This window comes from Rhagoletis pomonella, unplaced genomic scaffold (genome assembly GCF_013731165.1).
Source record: "Rhagoletis pomonella isolate Grant_MI unplaced genomic scaffold, Rhpom_1.0 Rhpom_scaffold_00004, whole genome shotgun sequence".
Lineage (NCBI taxonomy): Eukaryota > Metazoa > Arthropoda > Insecta > Diptera > Tephritidae > Rhagoletis > Rhagoletis pomonella.
In genome coordinates, this window is record NW_023458558.1 from 45,529,691 (window position 1) to 45,544,827 (window position 15,137).

Here is a 15,137-nt window from a genome sequence, read left to right on the forward strand (position 1 = left end):
CCCTAGTAATTTTTAAAAGTACAACACTTAAGAAGCCAAAGCTTGTAACAAGTCTTTACTATAAAGCAAAGAGAAACTTTTCATCGGTTGATGTCTCGCTTCTGAACTTTTGATCATAGCTTATAGACCGCCTCATGCTGCGTATATTTCAAGCTTATGAGAATCGTAATTGAGCAATTACTTATAAGTTGATGCACATGAAATATATAAGCCAGCCTTATCACTATAAGCACTCCCGCTCTCAATGAGATACTGATAACATGCACAGCTGAGATCACGGCTTAAAAGTAAACAATAGCTTTCGTATTTTCTAAAATCCACGGCAATCGGTTGGACACACATATAAATATCAATACGGCACTGCAGCCTCAGTGAGTGTTTAAAAAATAAATAAATTGAATTTGATCTCATTTGAAATTGATCAGTGCCAAGTGTCGAACGGAAATTCATATTAATGTGTAAAAAGTGATTCACCAAAACCTAGAGTGGAAAGGCGATTACCCAATAAGTTGCCAACAAAAATGGGAAACTCGAATTTCATAACATTCTTTGTTCTACTCGCTGCACAATGCGGCCTATGGTCCACTGCTGAATCGCTCCAACTGAACTTAACCGAAAGCTGTGCGAACACACAAATCGTATATTGTACTTTGTCTAACATCACCGCAACGCTTAGTGACCCGCTGACCTTAGTCAATGCCACTGCTCCCCAGTTGTACGAGTTGGTGCTGCGCGATTCGCTAATCTTACGTATACCAACCGCGCTCATTGCACTGGCACCCGCGCTGCGCTCACTTTTCATGCACAACTGCGGACTAAATCGGATCACTACCTTTGACTTCCCAACCGGTCATTCGCTACGCACTTTAGTGCTGCAAAAGAATCGCTTCTTTGATGTGCCAGAGAATGCTTTCGTCGCCATCTACGAACTGGAACAGCTACAGCTCGCACGCAACATGATACACATGGTGCACCAAAATGCATTTAACGGTTTGGGGAAACTGCGGTATTTGGATTTGCAACAAAACGATATACGCGAGCTGCCTAAGTCATTATTTGAGGATCTCGTCAATTTGGAGCACATCGATCTGAGCAGAAATTGTATTGAGAAAATCGACGTCACCACTTTTCATCGAAATCTGAAGCTTCAAACGCTGCTTTTGGGTGATAATAGATTCTCGCTGTTCGAGCCGAACTCCTTGGAACATTTACCGCGTTTACACCTACTCGACATCAGCAACAGTTTGGTCAATGAGCTGCGGCTACAATCTGTCGACACGCTGTTGGTGCAGGCCAGCACGTTGCAGTACATCGCTATCGCGGGTAGCGCAGTCAAAGTGCACGCCGGCAATAATCAGCTGACAAGCCTGAATATCACCGACAAGCTGAGTGTACGTGAACTGGATTTGCATGGCAATCGGCTTGAGTCGCTGGAAGATTTAGTGGGCATGTTGAATCTGCAGCGTCTCGATGTGTCACGCAATCAGTTGCAATCGTTGCGCACTTCGCACTCGCCACTGTACCTACCGCTGCCGAATTTAGTGCACCTAAACTTGGCGTCCAATCAGCTACAGAATCAGACGCTGGAGAGCTTTCTAGTGCTGCAAAAACTGACGCACCTCGATTTGGCCTTCAATCACTTGTTGCATTTGGATCAACGTCTATTCGAGCCACTTGTCAATTTGGAGAAGTTCTACATCGAAGGCAATCGTCTGCACACTTTTGATTATGAACAATTGGTCGCTAAGCACGAGTATCTAAAAGAATTCGGTATTTTCGAAAATGAGTGGGATTATCGTTATATGCGCACCATGCTTGCCTACCTAAAAGAGCATAATATTCAGCTACCGGTACGTTTCACTTCGAACAACAACAATGGCAATAACAATGCGGGTAACCTGTTTGGCTCAACCTTGAATACACTTTCCTCTGGCGATAAGGTAACTCACCATCGCTATGCAGCCACGGCCAGTTCTATAGATGATTCCGATGAGCGTTTAGCTGAGATAACAGCACCGTCGATAGCCAATATCACGGCCATTAATCAGTACTGGACCACGCGCGATGTGCTTACACTGATTATATTGTTGTTGGTGTTACTGATACTATTCCTGCAGCTGTTTAGCGTCCTACGCGAAGAGGAGTGTCTGCCCAGTTGTTGCAATAGAATCGCAAGAAATGCGCATTCGAATGCACGCAGGCGATTGGAGGAAGAGGAGGAAGATTCCGAAGTGTAGAGCTTACCTACCTGGTTTTTTGGTGACAAAGACGCAGATATGTTTGTATGTATGTGGGTATATAGTAATTTCTGAAACTTAATTTTGTGGAATAAAATGTTCGTTAATTTGTGTAAAATATCCACTTATTCAGTTTTTTGGGCAGAGAATCGAAGGACTCTGTGAATTAATATAGAAATACTACGATCTGTCGAATCTGTCTCCTTTTTTTATTTTGGTATCTAACGGCTCGGAAAGCTACATTCCAATTCTGGCAATGCATACTGATACTCGTAAAACCCAGTCAGTTGTAGCTTTGGTAGGGTTGCGAGGGCGTACTGCTTACTTCAACTCGACGCCATATATGTATGTCAATGTGAGTGCCTTTAATGAGTAAGTGACAAAAGGAGGCACAATTCTCTAATCAAGATTCCTTTTTGAAGATCAACTACTTACTTTTCCAAATGAAATTGGGAAGCACGAAGACTTATACCTACGTTATCTCTGCCAGATTGGCTATGAAGTGTGAATTCGAGGTGTTTGAATCGCCACGACTGTAGGCACAGATTTCGACACAGAGCGTGATCAATTGGTTCGTCCCCATTATCACCGTGGCAGCTTCTACCCGAGAGAAAACGTTGGCAATCGCCATGATTGAAACATCGCTGCAATAGCGCAGTGCCCTGCGATAAAGCCGGCAAGAACTTATTCTACTAATCTGTTGGGTTTCAGAAGATCTGCTGTCTTCATACTATTTACACATCGCTTAGTTCATAAGTCAATTGAAATGGATTTACCAGTACTAATGTGCGAATGTATTAACAGTAAGACGATGCCTGAAAAGTCTGAAACAAGTTTGAAATTTGGCATCTTTCAGGCTTTTCAGACTTCAGTTGTGGAGCAGCGACTACACAAATGCTTTGATGGGCAAGCCTAGATATAAACCAAAAATTAATCATATTTTTGCTATTACCAATCAAAATTTAAAAAAAAACTATTTTCGGCCCACGCTAATGTACATACATTACCCATATAAATTTCTAACTGAATTTCTGTGTTGAATCAATCGAGTTAGCGCTACGAGTAAAGAAATCGTCGTCCCGATTTTTGAATAATATGTAGTTCCAAATAAAAAGTTGTACAAATTTGTTCAAATGTACCAATCGTATGATCCGACCTTACACTCTATCTTCATGCGTTTATTTAGAAGCGCTCTTTCGACGACTGGAATATATTACAGCACACATATTTAAATAGAAATGTTAAACCAATGGCACATCATCTTAATAAACTCTTAATAATTTATTATAGCTGTTAAAGGAAGACATCCTTTTTCCAAATATGTACTTTTTTAAACTGAAAAACTCTGCCCGTACGGTTGCCGAATCGGCACAAACTACAGTGACAACCGAAAATTCACCTGACGAGTATTAACTAGCAAAGAAAAAAAAAATTAAGACGCTCCGACGCTGAGGACCTTAGTGCACCTGATTTTAAAGTAAGTCACCGAGCCCCACAGTTCCCAGTATATAATGATGAGATAAAGGAAAACCCTATTGGAATGTTACTACCATGTGTGAATACTAACGATTAGACGTAGTTTGGTTAAGGCCCAAAAATGGTCTCTTCGCCAAGTTTAACAAAAAGTTAACCACCAGTTGTTTTCAAGATTCCGCTAATTTTACAACCCTTTGCGTCCCGAAAATCATGTTTTACATTCCCTGCGTCCTAATTTACATATTCACCTTCTTGCAGGTTCCACTTAATGATGCGTAAAATTTTACTAAGCCCTCGTTGGAAAAAATCTATCAAAAATCTGTAAACAAGTTTCCATACAAATTTCGACAGTTGATTTAAGTTTACACAACTATAAGTTTATACGGTTTATAAAGTGTCTTAACAGATATTTTTCCAATGTACCTACGGAGCATAGTCCATCAATATTCCTAGACGGATTCGTGCAGATAGGCGGAAAACTTTCTGTGACACTTGCTTCCAGTGAACGCTCCTTCTTAAGCATAAATCATAATTGCGACGTAAAACTGGGCAGCAAAGATTAAGGGCCAGTTTCTCAATGCCTGGTTAACACTAAATACACATTACTGACACCATGCATATAACACTGTGTCGGTAACGCCGGCGATGATGTTTAACTGGGGATTAGTGTTAACCAGAGTTGGTGAAAACGGCCCTAAATGGTTTAGCTTTACTTAACATCCACAGAGATATAAAAGTTATGAACAAGGAAATATTGAATAAAATCTTTACTTTTAAAAACGAAGAAGAAGAGCAATGTTATTTCTAAAATTTTCATGTATATACACTGGTTCACAAAATAATAGGGGTGTGATATTTTGATCAGTTTTGGCTATTTGTCTTTTGTTTATACAATGATTGATATTTTTCTATAAAAGTCTAGCTGGTTATACAATAAGCACCAAATTAATTCAGGTTTCAATCTTTGTAAATTCTCTCATCATATAAATTCTGGAAAGTTTCACCAAAATTTCAAAACTTTTAAACAAAATCTTAAAAAAAATTGGTATTCACTTTTGTAGCCCATTTACTTCTAGGGACAAGTTTACAGTTGGTAAAAAATCTCGTTGATTTGTAATATAAATTTATATGGTGTTTGCTGTAAATAAAACCACCTAGACTTTTATAACATAAAAAAAAACATTAAATAAACAAAAGACAAAAAGCGAAAACTGCTCAAAATATTACACTGCTATTATTTTGTGGCAACTGTATGTAAGTACTCGAATTATTAAAAAAATTAAAATATAGGCATATTTGGTGGAATTGATTAAATACATATATGGAAAAAAATGTACTATATTTGGTTTAGTGGAAAATCGGTCGATTCTACTACTTTTGAAATTAATGAACATTTTTTACATTACCACTAAACTCATTAGATTTAATGGAAAAAAATTTAATTACCACTAAAGGCATTTATTTTTAGTGGAAATATTTTCACCAAGTGGTAGTGGAAAAACAAAATCTGAGTCACACTACCTTTAGTGGGATTATAAAAAAATAGGCACCACTATATTCAATATTAGTTGTACTTGAAATTTACTCCGCCCATGTCTGTGAAAAACTAAAAGCGTAGATTTACTGCGATTGAGCTTCAGTTTTATGTGTGCGAAACACACGACAACTTTTTAATGTAAGATTAGAAGTGTTTCGGTAACTTCGTAGATAAAATTTCAACCTCTAGTCAGGGCAAGTTATCATCATTCTGGGACAAACTAATGTGCTGGATCCCTTTTGTATAGCCTCAGTGTACATAAGCGCGTATGCAAAATAGTTAGTTAGGCTGGCGTGCGCCCAGTTAGTTATACATACTACACATTTTTTCACATGTCACAGGCTTGTTGTCATTGTCCGATGTAACAAACAAAAAACAAACCAACATCAGCAACATGAAGCATGCAAACAAGCAACTTTGTGCTGCTGATACATTTGGCCGATTTGCAAAATACGAATTTCAGTTCAAAATAATTGCACAGGATACACGCCAACTTGCCGCATGCTAGCCTGCATACATACATACATACATATGTGTATACTATAGTTAGGTTAATGTATTTAATAGTAGCAAGTCAAATGCGTTCAGCAGTCAGGCCCAACTAGCCACTTGCATCATTAGCATTGATGTTGCTTTTATTGTAACTGTTGCTGCATATATTGTCAATGCACTCTCTCTCTCTCTATGTGTTTCTATGCTCAGATCAGCAGTTCGCGTTGTAATGCTTAAACGCATTGGGCACATATTGGGACGACAACAGTGGGCGACATCGACGACGAGATGCTGGGATATGAAATCACAATTTCTGAGAAATTGTATTTTGATTTATTTATAATGTTGCAACAACATGCATGCAAGAAGTTAATGTCACTAGCAACTTGGGACAGCAGCAGGTAGACAGATTTTATTTCACATTGCATATATGTATATACATATCTATGTGAATGTGAATTTAAATGAGTATTTGTTGTAAGTCAAGTCAGGTAGGCAACGACGACCAATTGCTGCCTTGGCTGTGGCAAATTGAATTGGGAATTTTGGAAATCAAAATTTTGATTAAATGTGAAATATGCAAATGTGCAGTTTGTGGAAATTAATTATGCACGAGTAAGTGCAAGTTAGTATGCATGTGAATGCGTGTGTGTGTGTGTGTGTGTGTGTGAGTATGTAATACATGCAATTGCGTGACATAACACGAGCAGCTTGCCATCTGATAAGCGAACGCGGAAACGTAAATATACAAAGCAGCCAGATGCACTTGCTAACTAAATAATACAATTACAAGTCTCCACATAAATAAATACGGCTGCATAGCATAATCATGCATTCCTGTGTACGTACGTATATGCATAAATGCAAGTGTATGTACTATGTATTGCATTATCATCCGCCTGTGGGCGTTGAAAAGTGCTTTGCCTCTGTCTACCTTTGCGATGTAATTTATTTGATAACATTTGCTGAAAGAATATTTTGCTGCCGAATAGAATTTTTATAATGTAAACAAATGCTGTAATTATTCGCTTTGCAATTACTCAATTTATGATTAGAGACCACAACTAATAATTAAATGTGGCAGTTTGTAGTTATAAAAGCTTCGATGTCTCAATTATTTATTATTATTATGCTCGCATATATATATACAAAGGCCCTATCTCACATCGTCGCTGAAATGGCATTTCATGGATTGCGGTGACGTCAGCCTTTATTTTCCCTAGGACATCAACCAGCCGGGCAGAGGCACCTTCCCGATTAGGAGTTCGGATATTCCTGGTGCGTACCATTTAATCATAGTCCTTCCTATGTTTGCGATGATCATCAAAAGAAGGTGATAAATATCATCCGAGGCATGTATTTTTTTTTATTAAGCAGGGTTTTAACGTGGCGGGACCCAAACCCAGCGCATGCGGGTTTTTACGCCCTCCCACTTTAGCTCGCTCCCAAACTAGTGTTCGGTCACTACCCAGAGGATTCATGGATATAAATATCCGGACGTAGTGAGCTGCGATTTGAACCATAAGCACACGAATCACTTCTGGCCACACCAAGGTGAATGGCAACCAAACGCTTTGCAGTACTGGGAAATGTACAAAACATAGTGGTCAAAGGCGAATATCTCATCTGAGCCCTGATGTAGTTTTTAAATGCATAGCTCTACGTACCTGTATAGTAAACTAAATAGCCGGATCAGACGTTATTCAAAATAAAAAATGTAAAAAATAAACATTTCCGTATACTCTGTAATATTCCTCCGCAATTTTTTAAGGTAAACTAACAATTTATAATCGTTTCTTTGCAGCAAACTATCTTCTCTTAAATTATATACATATCGTCAGTAGACACGAATAAAGGCGCGAGCTCAAAAGTTGACCGCGAAAAAGGCGCCGAAATTATCCAGAAGCATTTCCTAGTAATATTTTTGAATATCCAGGCAAACATTTGGAAGTTAGGGGGGCTCAGGCCCAGCCCCTCCCCTGCCCCTACCTGGATACGCCCATGTAAATAAGTATGTGCCAATGTACGTATGTATGTTCATTTGACTACAATATGGTTCGATTTGCGCTCGAAAGAATCTTTACAACTTATTCTCATATAAATTTCCTTTACTACCACCGCGCATAGGCGGCACCTTCTTAAAGCGTCTCATTTTTTATTGAACCACTATTGTTTTGAAGTTCGAATGTTACGTTACTTGTAATTAAATAACTTCACACCTTCGGCACTTATCGAATCATTGCCAACAAAACTTACGCACTCACGCACTCACCTCGCTGAAGCAAACGAATACCGAATCGCATCTGCTTCGCGGTTTAAGCTTTTGAGGGGGCGGTTGCCAAATCACACGCCCGTTGCAGTGAATCAAAGTGCATAAGCGAATTCAGTCAGGGGTCCGAATCAATGCGGGCGGACACCATCGATGGATGCTGGTCGGTCGTTCGATCACTCGATCGACTGCTGCATAACTCGAATCGTTTGGTCAATTGCGACTGGGCGGTTGCAGTTGCCTGCCAGCGGTTTAAACTAAAGCGTGTGATTTTATTGCACTCTACCATGCTTATTTTGTCATTCTTTTTTCCCCAAGTGTACGTTCTCTGCCGCAAAATGTAAGGACGATTTGTACTCGCAGAAGTATGCGCGCAATCAAAGTGTTGTCCGTCCGATCGATGATTATTTTTTTTTTTTGTTTTCTTAAAATAATGTGCCATGTTCGCTGCAAATTCTTCAAATACTTGCACTTATTTTTCAATTCATATCGATCGCGAAGTGTCGTTGTTGTTTCCACTAGCACTCGTAACAACAACAAATACACTGTTGTGGATAATTTCAATTCGGCAATCGTACACATTGTTCACACCGATTGCTTTGAACAAAAAGCTATGCTTTTGTTTTGCTATCTGCAATGGTGTTGGTCATCGCCTTCGGTCAATCGCACCCCAGCGATTCCATTCGCACAACGTCTACATATATGTATCTGCACTGGCATTTGCGCTTTGACTTTGTAGAGACTTTGTTAATTGCGCAAATTTGTTTGATGGGCTAAAAAGTAGAAAATAAGTTTTCCTAGACCCTCAGAATTTGTCTCGATAAGCTTTTATTTTAAAATTTTTGCAAAAGTCATTAAAAAAAATTTAAGATTTAAAATGAAAAACATGGGACGCAGTCAAAGGGATGAAGTGCTGGAAGGTTTAGATCTACCCATAGCAATGTCATAGTGGCACTCTTATTAAGCTTATCGAATCAGAGAAACAATTACATTAAATACCTCCTACGACAGATTTCAGTAAAAACTTTCAGGTCAAGTTTCCTTCTCGACGGGATTGGAGTAGGGGCAGGATAGTCGAGGAAAATTGTATTGAAATCTATACTGACGGGTCTAAAATGGACTGCGGTGTGGATGCGGTGGTGTTCTACGAAGCCTTGAATATCTCTTTCCCTTTCGGAAGTACTGGCAATCGAAAGGTTCGGAAAATAATTATAGAGGAGCTGCGTTGGAGTGCGAAAAGCATACATCTTTTCAAATAGCCAGTCGACACTTCTAGCACTTGTCTCAACGGTAACAAAGTCCAATAAAGTCAGAGATTGCAAGAGTGCGTTAAGCCCGACGACCAAGTTAATAGACCTCTCCCTCATCTGGGTTCCCGGCCATAGTAACATACACGGAAATCAGGGATCTGACAAGCTGGCTAAGGCCGGAGCCTCTCTTTATGAATCCGAAGCCGATACAATAAACTGTCCCTTCATACAAATTTATGGCTGATGCATGTTGGAACAACTTTCAAACCTGCAAAACTGTGAGGATTATATGGCCGTATTATGACAAACCAACAACTAGCCACCGACGGAGCGCTCGTCCGCACCTGCCGTCCGTATCAACATATGAAATGGCTGTTGATAGAGAGAGAACAGCAACGACAACGTTAACGTTATGCGGTGGTGAGCTTTCGTTAACACGAGAATCCCATTAGATAGGTCGTGTCTGCGGACACGTTCTGCGGTTTTACGTCGGTGGCTGAGCTATTGGGGAGTTCTCCAAATGCACCTTCACTTGCCTAAATAGATTCATCGATCCAAATGTTTTTTTAACGAAGCCGACGAATGCTGAAAGCAGGAAAAAATTCAAGGAGCCATATCAATATGGTGTTATAAGCGACACTTCTACCATTCAACCAGCTTTTCATTTAGATCTATTTAGCGACGAAAATTCAACGTAGCAATTGTCAGATTTCCACCGCAGGTCGGGTATTAGCACACACAATGATATTTCTATTTCCAATCTAACTTGAAGCTCCTTCAAGTTTGCTTTCCCTTCCTACAGCCGTTCGTCGGTTTGAGCCGAATCTAAAAAACTTAGTGTATATACTTAGTCGCTTCAAATCTATCTAACTGGTGAGATTTGTTGTTAAATCTTCCTTTCCAGAAAAGTTTCAGTCTCACCCTCCACTGTGTCGGACCTTTAAAATTCGCTGCAATTTGTCTGCATCTCCATATTTTGTTGGTCTCCTGTACGATTCATTGCAATTCCTTGCTGTTGGATTGTGCTTTTTTTAACATTTTTGATTCACCACTTTTTCGGTTTGTGTTTTATGTCACTTTACCGTTGTTGTTGCTATCGTTTCTGTTCAAATACTGCAAACAACAAAACTTAGATGCAGGAGCAACTGCTAAATCAGCAACAACAACAACAGAAACAAATCGAATCGTATTGAACATTGCAAAGCTGTGGGTATGTATTAGGGATGTTAATTTTTCAACTTTTTTCTATCCCGGGATTTTCGGGATGTCGTTATCACAATTCCTGGATTTAGATATTCATGACTTTTAAACAGCTTAAATCGAAAAAATTGCTTCTATGTTTATTGTTTGAAAAGCTCTTCTACCATAAAATAAATAATAAATATATGGGTTTGAAACCTACGTTTTTATTTAAAGTGGGGTTTTTATTTTTCTGTCTGACGTAAGGACGTTGTAATTTCAAAGATATGATCAATTCCAAAAATTATTCAATAAATTCAATACGATGTAGAATAAAAATATGGGTACCAAATTAATGATGAAATTTCTTTAGAATTTAAAAATTAAAATTTTTGGATTCACAAAGACGCACAGGTAATTTTTTAAGCTGATAAAGTTAGAAGGACGAATTTCGAGGATGTTATCGAGTTTATATAAGTCCCTAGCATATAATTTGTTCAAAAACAAATATTGCGAAATTTCAGGGATAAAATTTTAAAAGGACATTTTCAATATTGACCTGCGCTTCGGCACCAAACACTTGAATCTGTTTAAATTCTACAGGATTTCCTCTTTAATTTGATACCCATACTTCTTCTCTAAGCACATTTAGTGAAAAACTAAAAACGCAATTTTTCCTAAATTTGGCCCATAGTTTCGCGAATATATTGATATTTGTGTTTAAAATTTACTATCGTACGGTGATGAATGTATAAAAATATAGCCAATACTGGTCAAGAAAATAAGTTTGCAGTGCAAATTAAAAATCCCGAAAATCCCGGGATTATTTGCCCGGGAACCCGGGATTAACATTCCAAATATGTATGTTCCAAATCGATGATGGCATTGCGGTATAGGACGTATGGTGTGTTGCGATTGGGAGGCGGTGCCGCAGAGGCTGTGCAAAGTGTAAATTTATGATTATGCGATTTTATCGCACGTGAAAAAATGAAATGTTTTTTACACTTTATAAAAGAGCACAAAGCACATTATATTAATAAGCGCGCGAGCGGACTGTCAAGTTTTGTTGTATGATTCGCACCACTATTTCACCTCAATTTTTTTAGTTTAATGCGGGGGAAGTGCACATAAAGTGGTGGTCAGTCGTCAGTCAGTCAGTTGGTTGTACGTTTGGCTTTTCTGCTTGTCCGTAATTATTATGTGAATTGTGGGAATTATTGCTGCGTGATTGCATGCGCTTTGAACTCTTTCAACTTACTCGTATTAACACTTCTGCACGGAGTTTACTTTATCTACAAATAAAAACAGATGTTAACATGCTGTGTATGATTTTTTTTTTCTAATCAGCACAGTGTTTATAGCTATAAGGTAATATTTTGATTTTCATACATAATACATATTTTCTTATGCTCTCGTATCCACAAGATTTCAGGCAAATTTTTTGTGAGCTTTAGCTTTCGCTCCCGGTTTTCTTGATGAAAAGCATCATTTACCTCATAATTTATTATCTCTAAGTTGCACACTTCCTTGACAACGCTCCAGAAAAAAGGGAAAAATAGTATATAATGACTTTACACACTTGACAGGACACGCTCGATGTTCGCTCATGCGCTGAGACAAAAGCCACTGACTGCTCCATCATAGTGAATTGCTGTAGTAAGAAATTTTCACGACAACATTGTTGTCATTAATATGAATTTTCATTGCCAGTTCGTTGATTACCCACTCTCAATTATTGGGAGATTAGATTGGAAGGAGAAAAAATGTAGGAGGAAGTAGAATTCGCAACACTGTCAGAAATATGTTTAACAAGATGCATACAAAAGCTTACATAAACTTTGTAGATATATGCGGCAAACTTTTGTGGCTTTTGTGGCCCATATGATTAAATAAATTAAATAATAGTTATTTTCAAAATTTCAATTTAAAATGTTGGGCGGAAATAATTTTTAGCTAAGGAATATTGATCTTAAATGATTTATATTTCTTTTTTTCAAAAAAGTCAACAATTAATCATTATTTTTGACTGGTATTTTTTTTCTCTAAAAACTACAGTTAGAATTTGATTTTTCAGTCTAAAATAACGGTTAAAATTTTTCTGTTATTTTTTTTAATCAAAATTAGTAGTATTTTTTCAATCCAAAACAAAAGTTAAAATTGAATCGCTACTTCATCTGCTTGTTATGTTAGACACGTTTTATTACTACGTATAAACAAGATATTTGTTATTTGTGAAATGATAAACAAATAAGGGATGCAATAAGACAATTAGGGGATTCAAATGGCGCGTTAAGCGTTGTATGAAATATTTCGCAGGTTTTTCAGCGACTGAGCAAATATTTTTATACCCGAGCGCACTTGTGCACAAGGGTATTATAACTTTGTTCACATAACGGTTGTTTGTAACAGGCAAAACGAATCGAGATAGATATAGACAAATGTATACATAAATGATCAGAATGAAAAGAGAAATCGATTAAGCGGTGACTGTCTGTCCGTCCGTCCGTCCGTCCGTCCGTCTGTGCACACGATAACTCGAGTAAAAATTGAGATATCTTAATGAAACTTGGTACGTGAACTTCTTTTGGGTGTAGGACGGATGGTATTGAAAATGGGCGAAATCGGACAATAACCACGCCTACGTCCCATATAACGGTAATTTTCAGAAATACGAAAACTGCGATGTTTTAGTAACTACTGAAGATTATTCACTCAAAATTGATATTTACAATGAGTTTTAGACGAAAAATAAGAATATTTTAAAATTTTGGCAAATGGGCGTAGCCACGCCCACTTATGGTTACATGTGTATATCTTGGTAACCGCTGCACCAATTTCTTCCAAACTCGGCGCAGTTGTTGGCCTTGATACATCATACTAAATGGCCGAAAATTTAAAAAATCGGACAATAACCACGCCTACCTCCCATATAACGGTAATTTTCAGAAATACGAAAACTGCGATATTTTAGTAACTACTGAAGATTATTCACTCAAAATTGATATTTACAATGAGTTTTAGACGAAAAATAAGAATATTTTAAAATTTTGGCAAATGGGCGTAGCCACGCCCACTTATGGTTACATGTGTATATCTTGGTAACCGCTGCACAAATTTTTTCCAAACTTGGCACAGTTGTTGGTCCTGGTACAGCATACCAAATGGCCGAAACTTTTTAAAATCGGACAATAACCACGCCCACATTCCATATAACGGTAATTTCGAGAAATATAAAATCTTCGATAAATCAGTAAATATCAAAGCTAATTTATTCAAAATTGATGGTTGCAACAATTCTTTACCAAGAAATACGTTTATGATAAAATTTTGGAAAATGGGCGCGGCACCGCTCACTTGTGATTACATATATGTAACCGTTCTAGCAATTTGTACCAAACTCGGTATGGTTATTGTGCTTGCCACATAAAAGCAAACCGTTGAAAATTGTTGAAATCGGTCTTAAATTACGGCCGCTTTTCAAATAACAATTAGGGGATTCCCTTAAGCTCGAAAGTGGCTCGAAAACCACGAAACCTCGAAACTTTTCCAGCCTCGAAAAACAACTGTCAAAAATTGTATGAGTGGCGATTTTCGCGTGCCTCGAAAACTTTCGAGGCAAATTAGTCGCGAAAAAAGCCTCGAAAAGTCGTTCGTAAGTTTCAGTGTTGCCTTTATAATTGTTGACTGCGTTTTGATCAATAAATTCATACAATTTACATTTTTCACTTTTTCGTGGCATTTTCAGTGCTGATTTTATATGTATTTATTTCAGCTGATGCGATGTATTATACAAAAAACTCTGAATGAGCTGTCAAACTTCGGAATTTCTCCATTGTTTACGAGGCTGAAAAAAGGTGCATTCCCAAAAACAACCTCGAAAACTTTCGAGGTTTTCGAGTTTTCTGCTCTTCGCGTTTAAGGGAATCCCCTAAATAAATTTCAGAAATGCTTGAAATTTCAATATGTCGAAATTTAAGGACGCTAATTTACTTAAAATGTATACACCCGGCTTATCATGTAGCGGTAGCTTTCGGCAAGGTGGAAAACATATCTTTAATACTTGCGCCGGGTATTTAATGTTCGGCTCCGCCCGAACTTAGACTTTCTTACTTGTTATAAATAGAGTTTTTCGTTTTATGAAGGTTCGTTATACCGAGGTTTCACTGGAAAAACATTTGCTCCACTGACAGCGGATGTGTTGTTTCTCAAATCATTTAAGGCAACTGCTAGCTATTCCATTTACAAGTCGAGGCTTAAGTTAGCCGTACCCTTCGTTACAATTAATCTATGAATGGCATGCACGAACCTGTCAGCATACCTGAGAATTAGTGTTCATTGATGGAAGCTACTTTTGTCAATGCGACAATGCGGTTGCTTGCTTGTCCCTAAGCGGTTTTATTGTTGTTCTGGTCTCTATACATGTATACGTCTGAGAACTTCTTCGTCTTCGCATATCTCAAGTCACCTCTGGATGTCTGTTACCAAATGTCCATATTTGTCTTTGGCCATTGACTACGGGCTGAATCTGCAGCAGCTGTGTGGCATTATTTATTATAGCAGTGGTTTCTGCGTGATTGATATTTAATAACCAATAACCTAACCCGCAACTCAGTGCTTATGTGGCCCAACACGATGATATGTTGCTCTATTAAGCAGGATTAAAGGCGATTGCGAAACTTTTTGGCCGTCTGTTGTGA

The 15,137-nt window shown here is 38.1% G+C and overlaps 1 protein-coding gene across 1 annotated transcript; it reads left to right on the forward strand.

Moving 5' to 3' along the window:
• The first annotated feature begins 259 nt into the window (after positions 1 to 259).
• Positions 260 to 2,357, forward strand: LOC118737629 (insulin-like growth factor-binding protein complex acid labile subunit). The gene has a single exon (XM_036468250.1). The coding sequence runs from the start codon at positions 522 to 524 to the stop codon at positions 2,235 to 2,237; it is 1,716 nt and encodes a 571-aa protein (XP_036324143.1). The 5' UTR covers positions 260 to 521; the 3' UTR covers positions 2,238 to 2,357.
• The last annotated feature ends 12,780 nt before the right edge of the window (positions 2,358 to 15,137 follow it).

Bases quoted from the DNA above. Each gene is read 5' to 3' on its own strand.
- LOC118737629 (XM_036468250.1), top strand. From the start codon at position 522: ATGGGAAACTCGAATTTCATAACATTCTTTGTTCTACTCGCTGCACAA.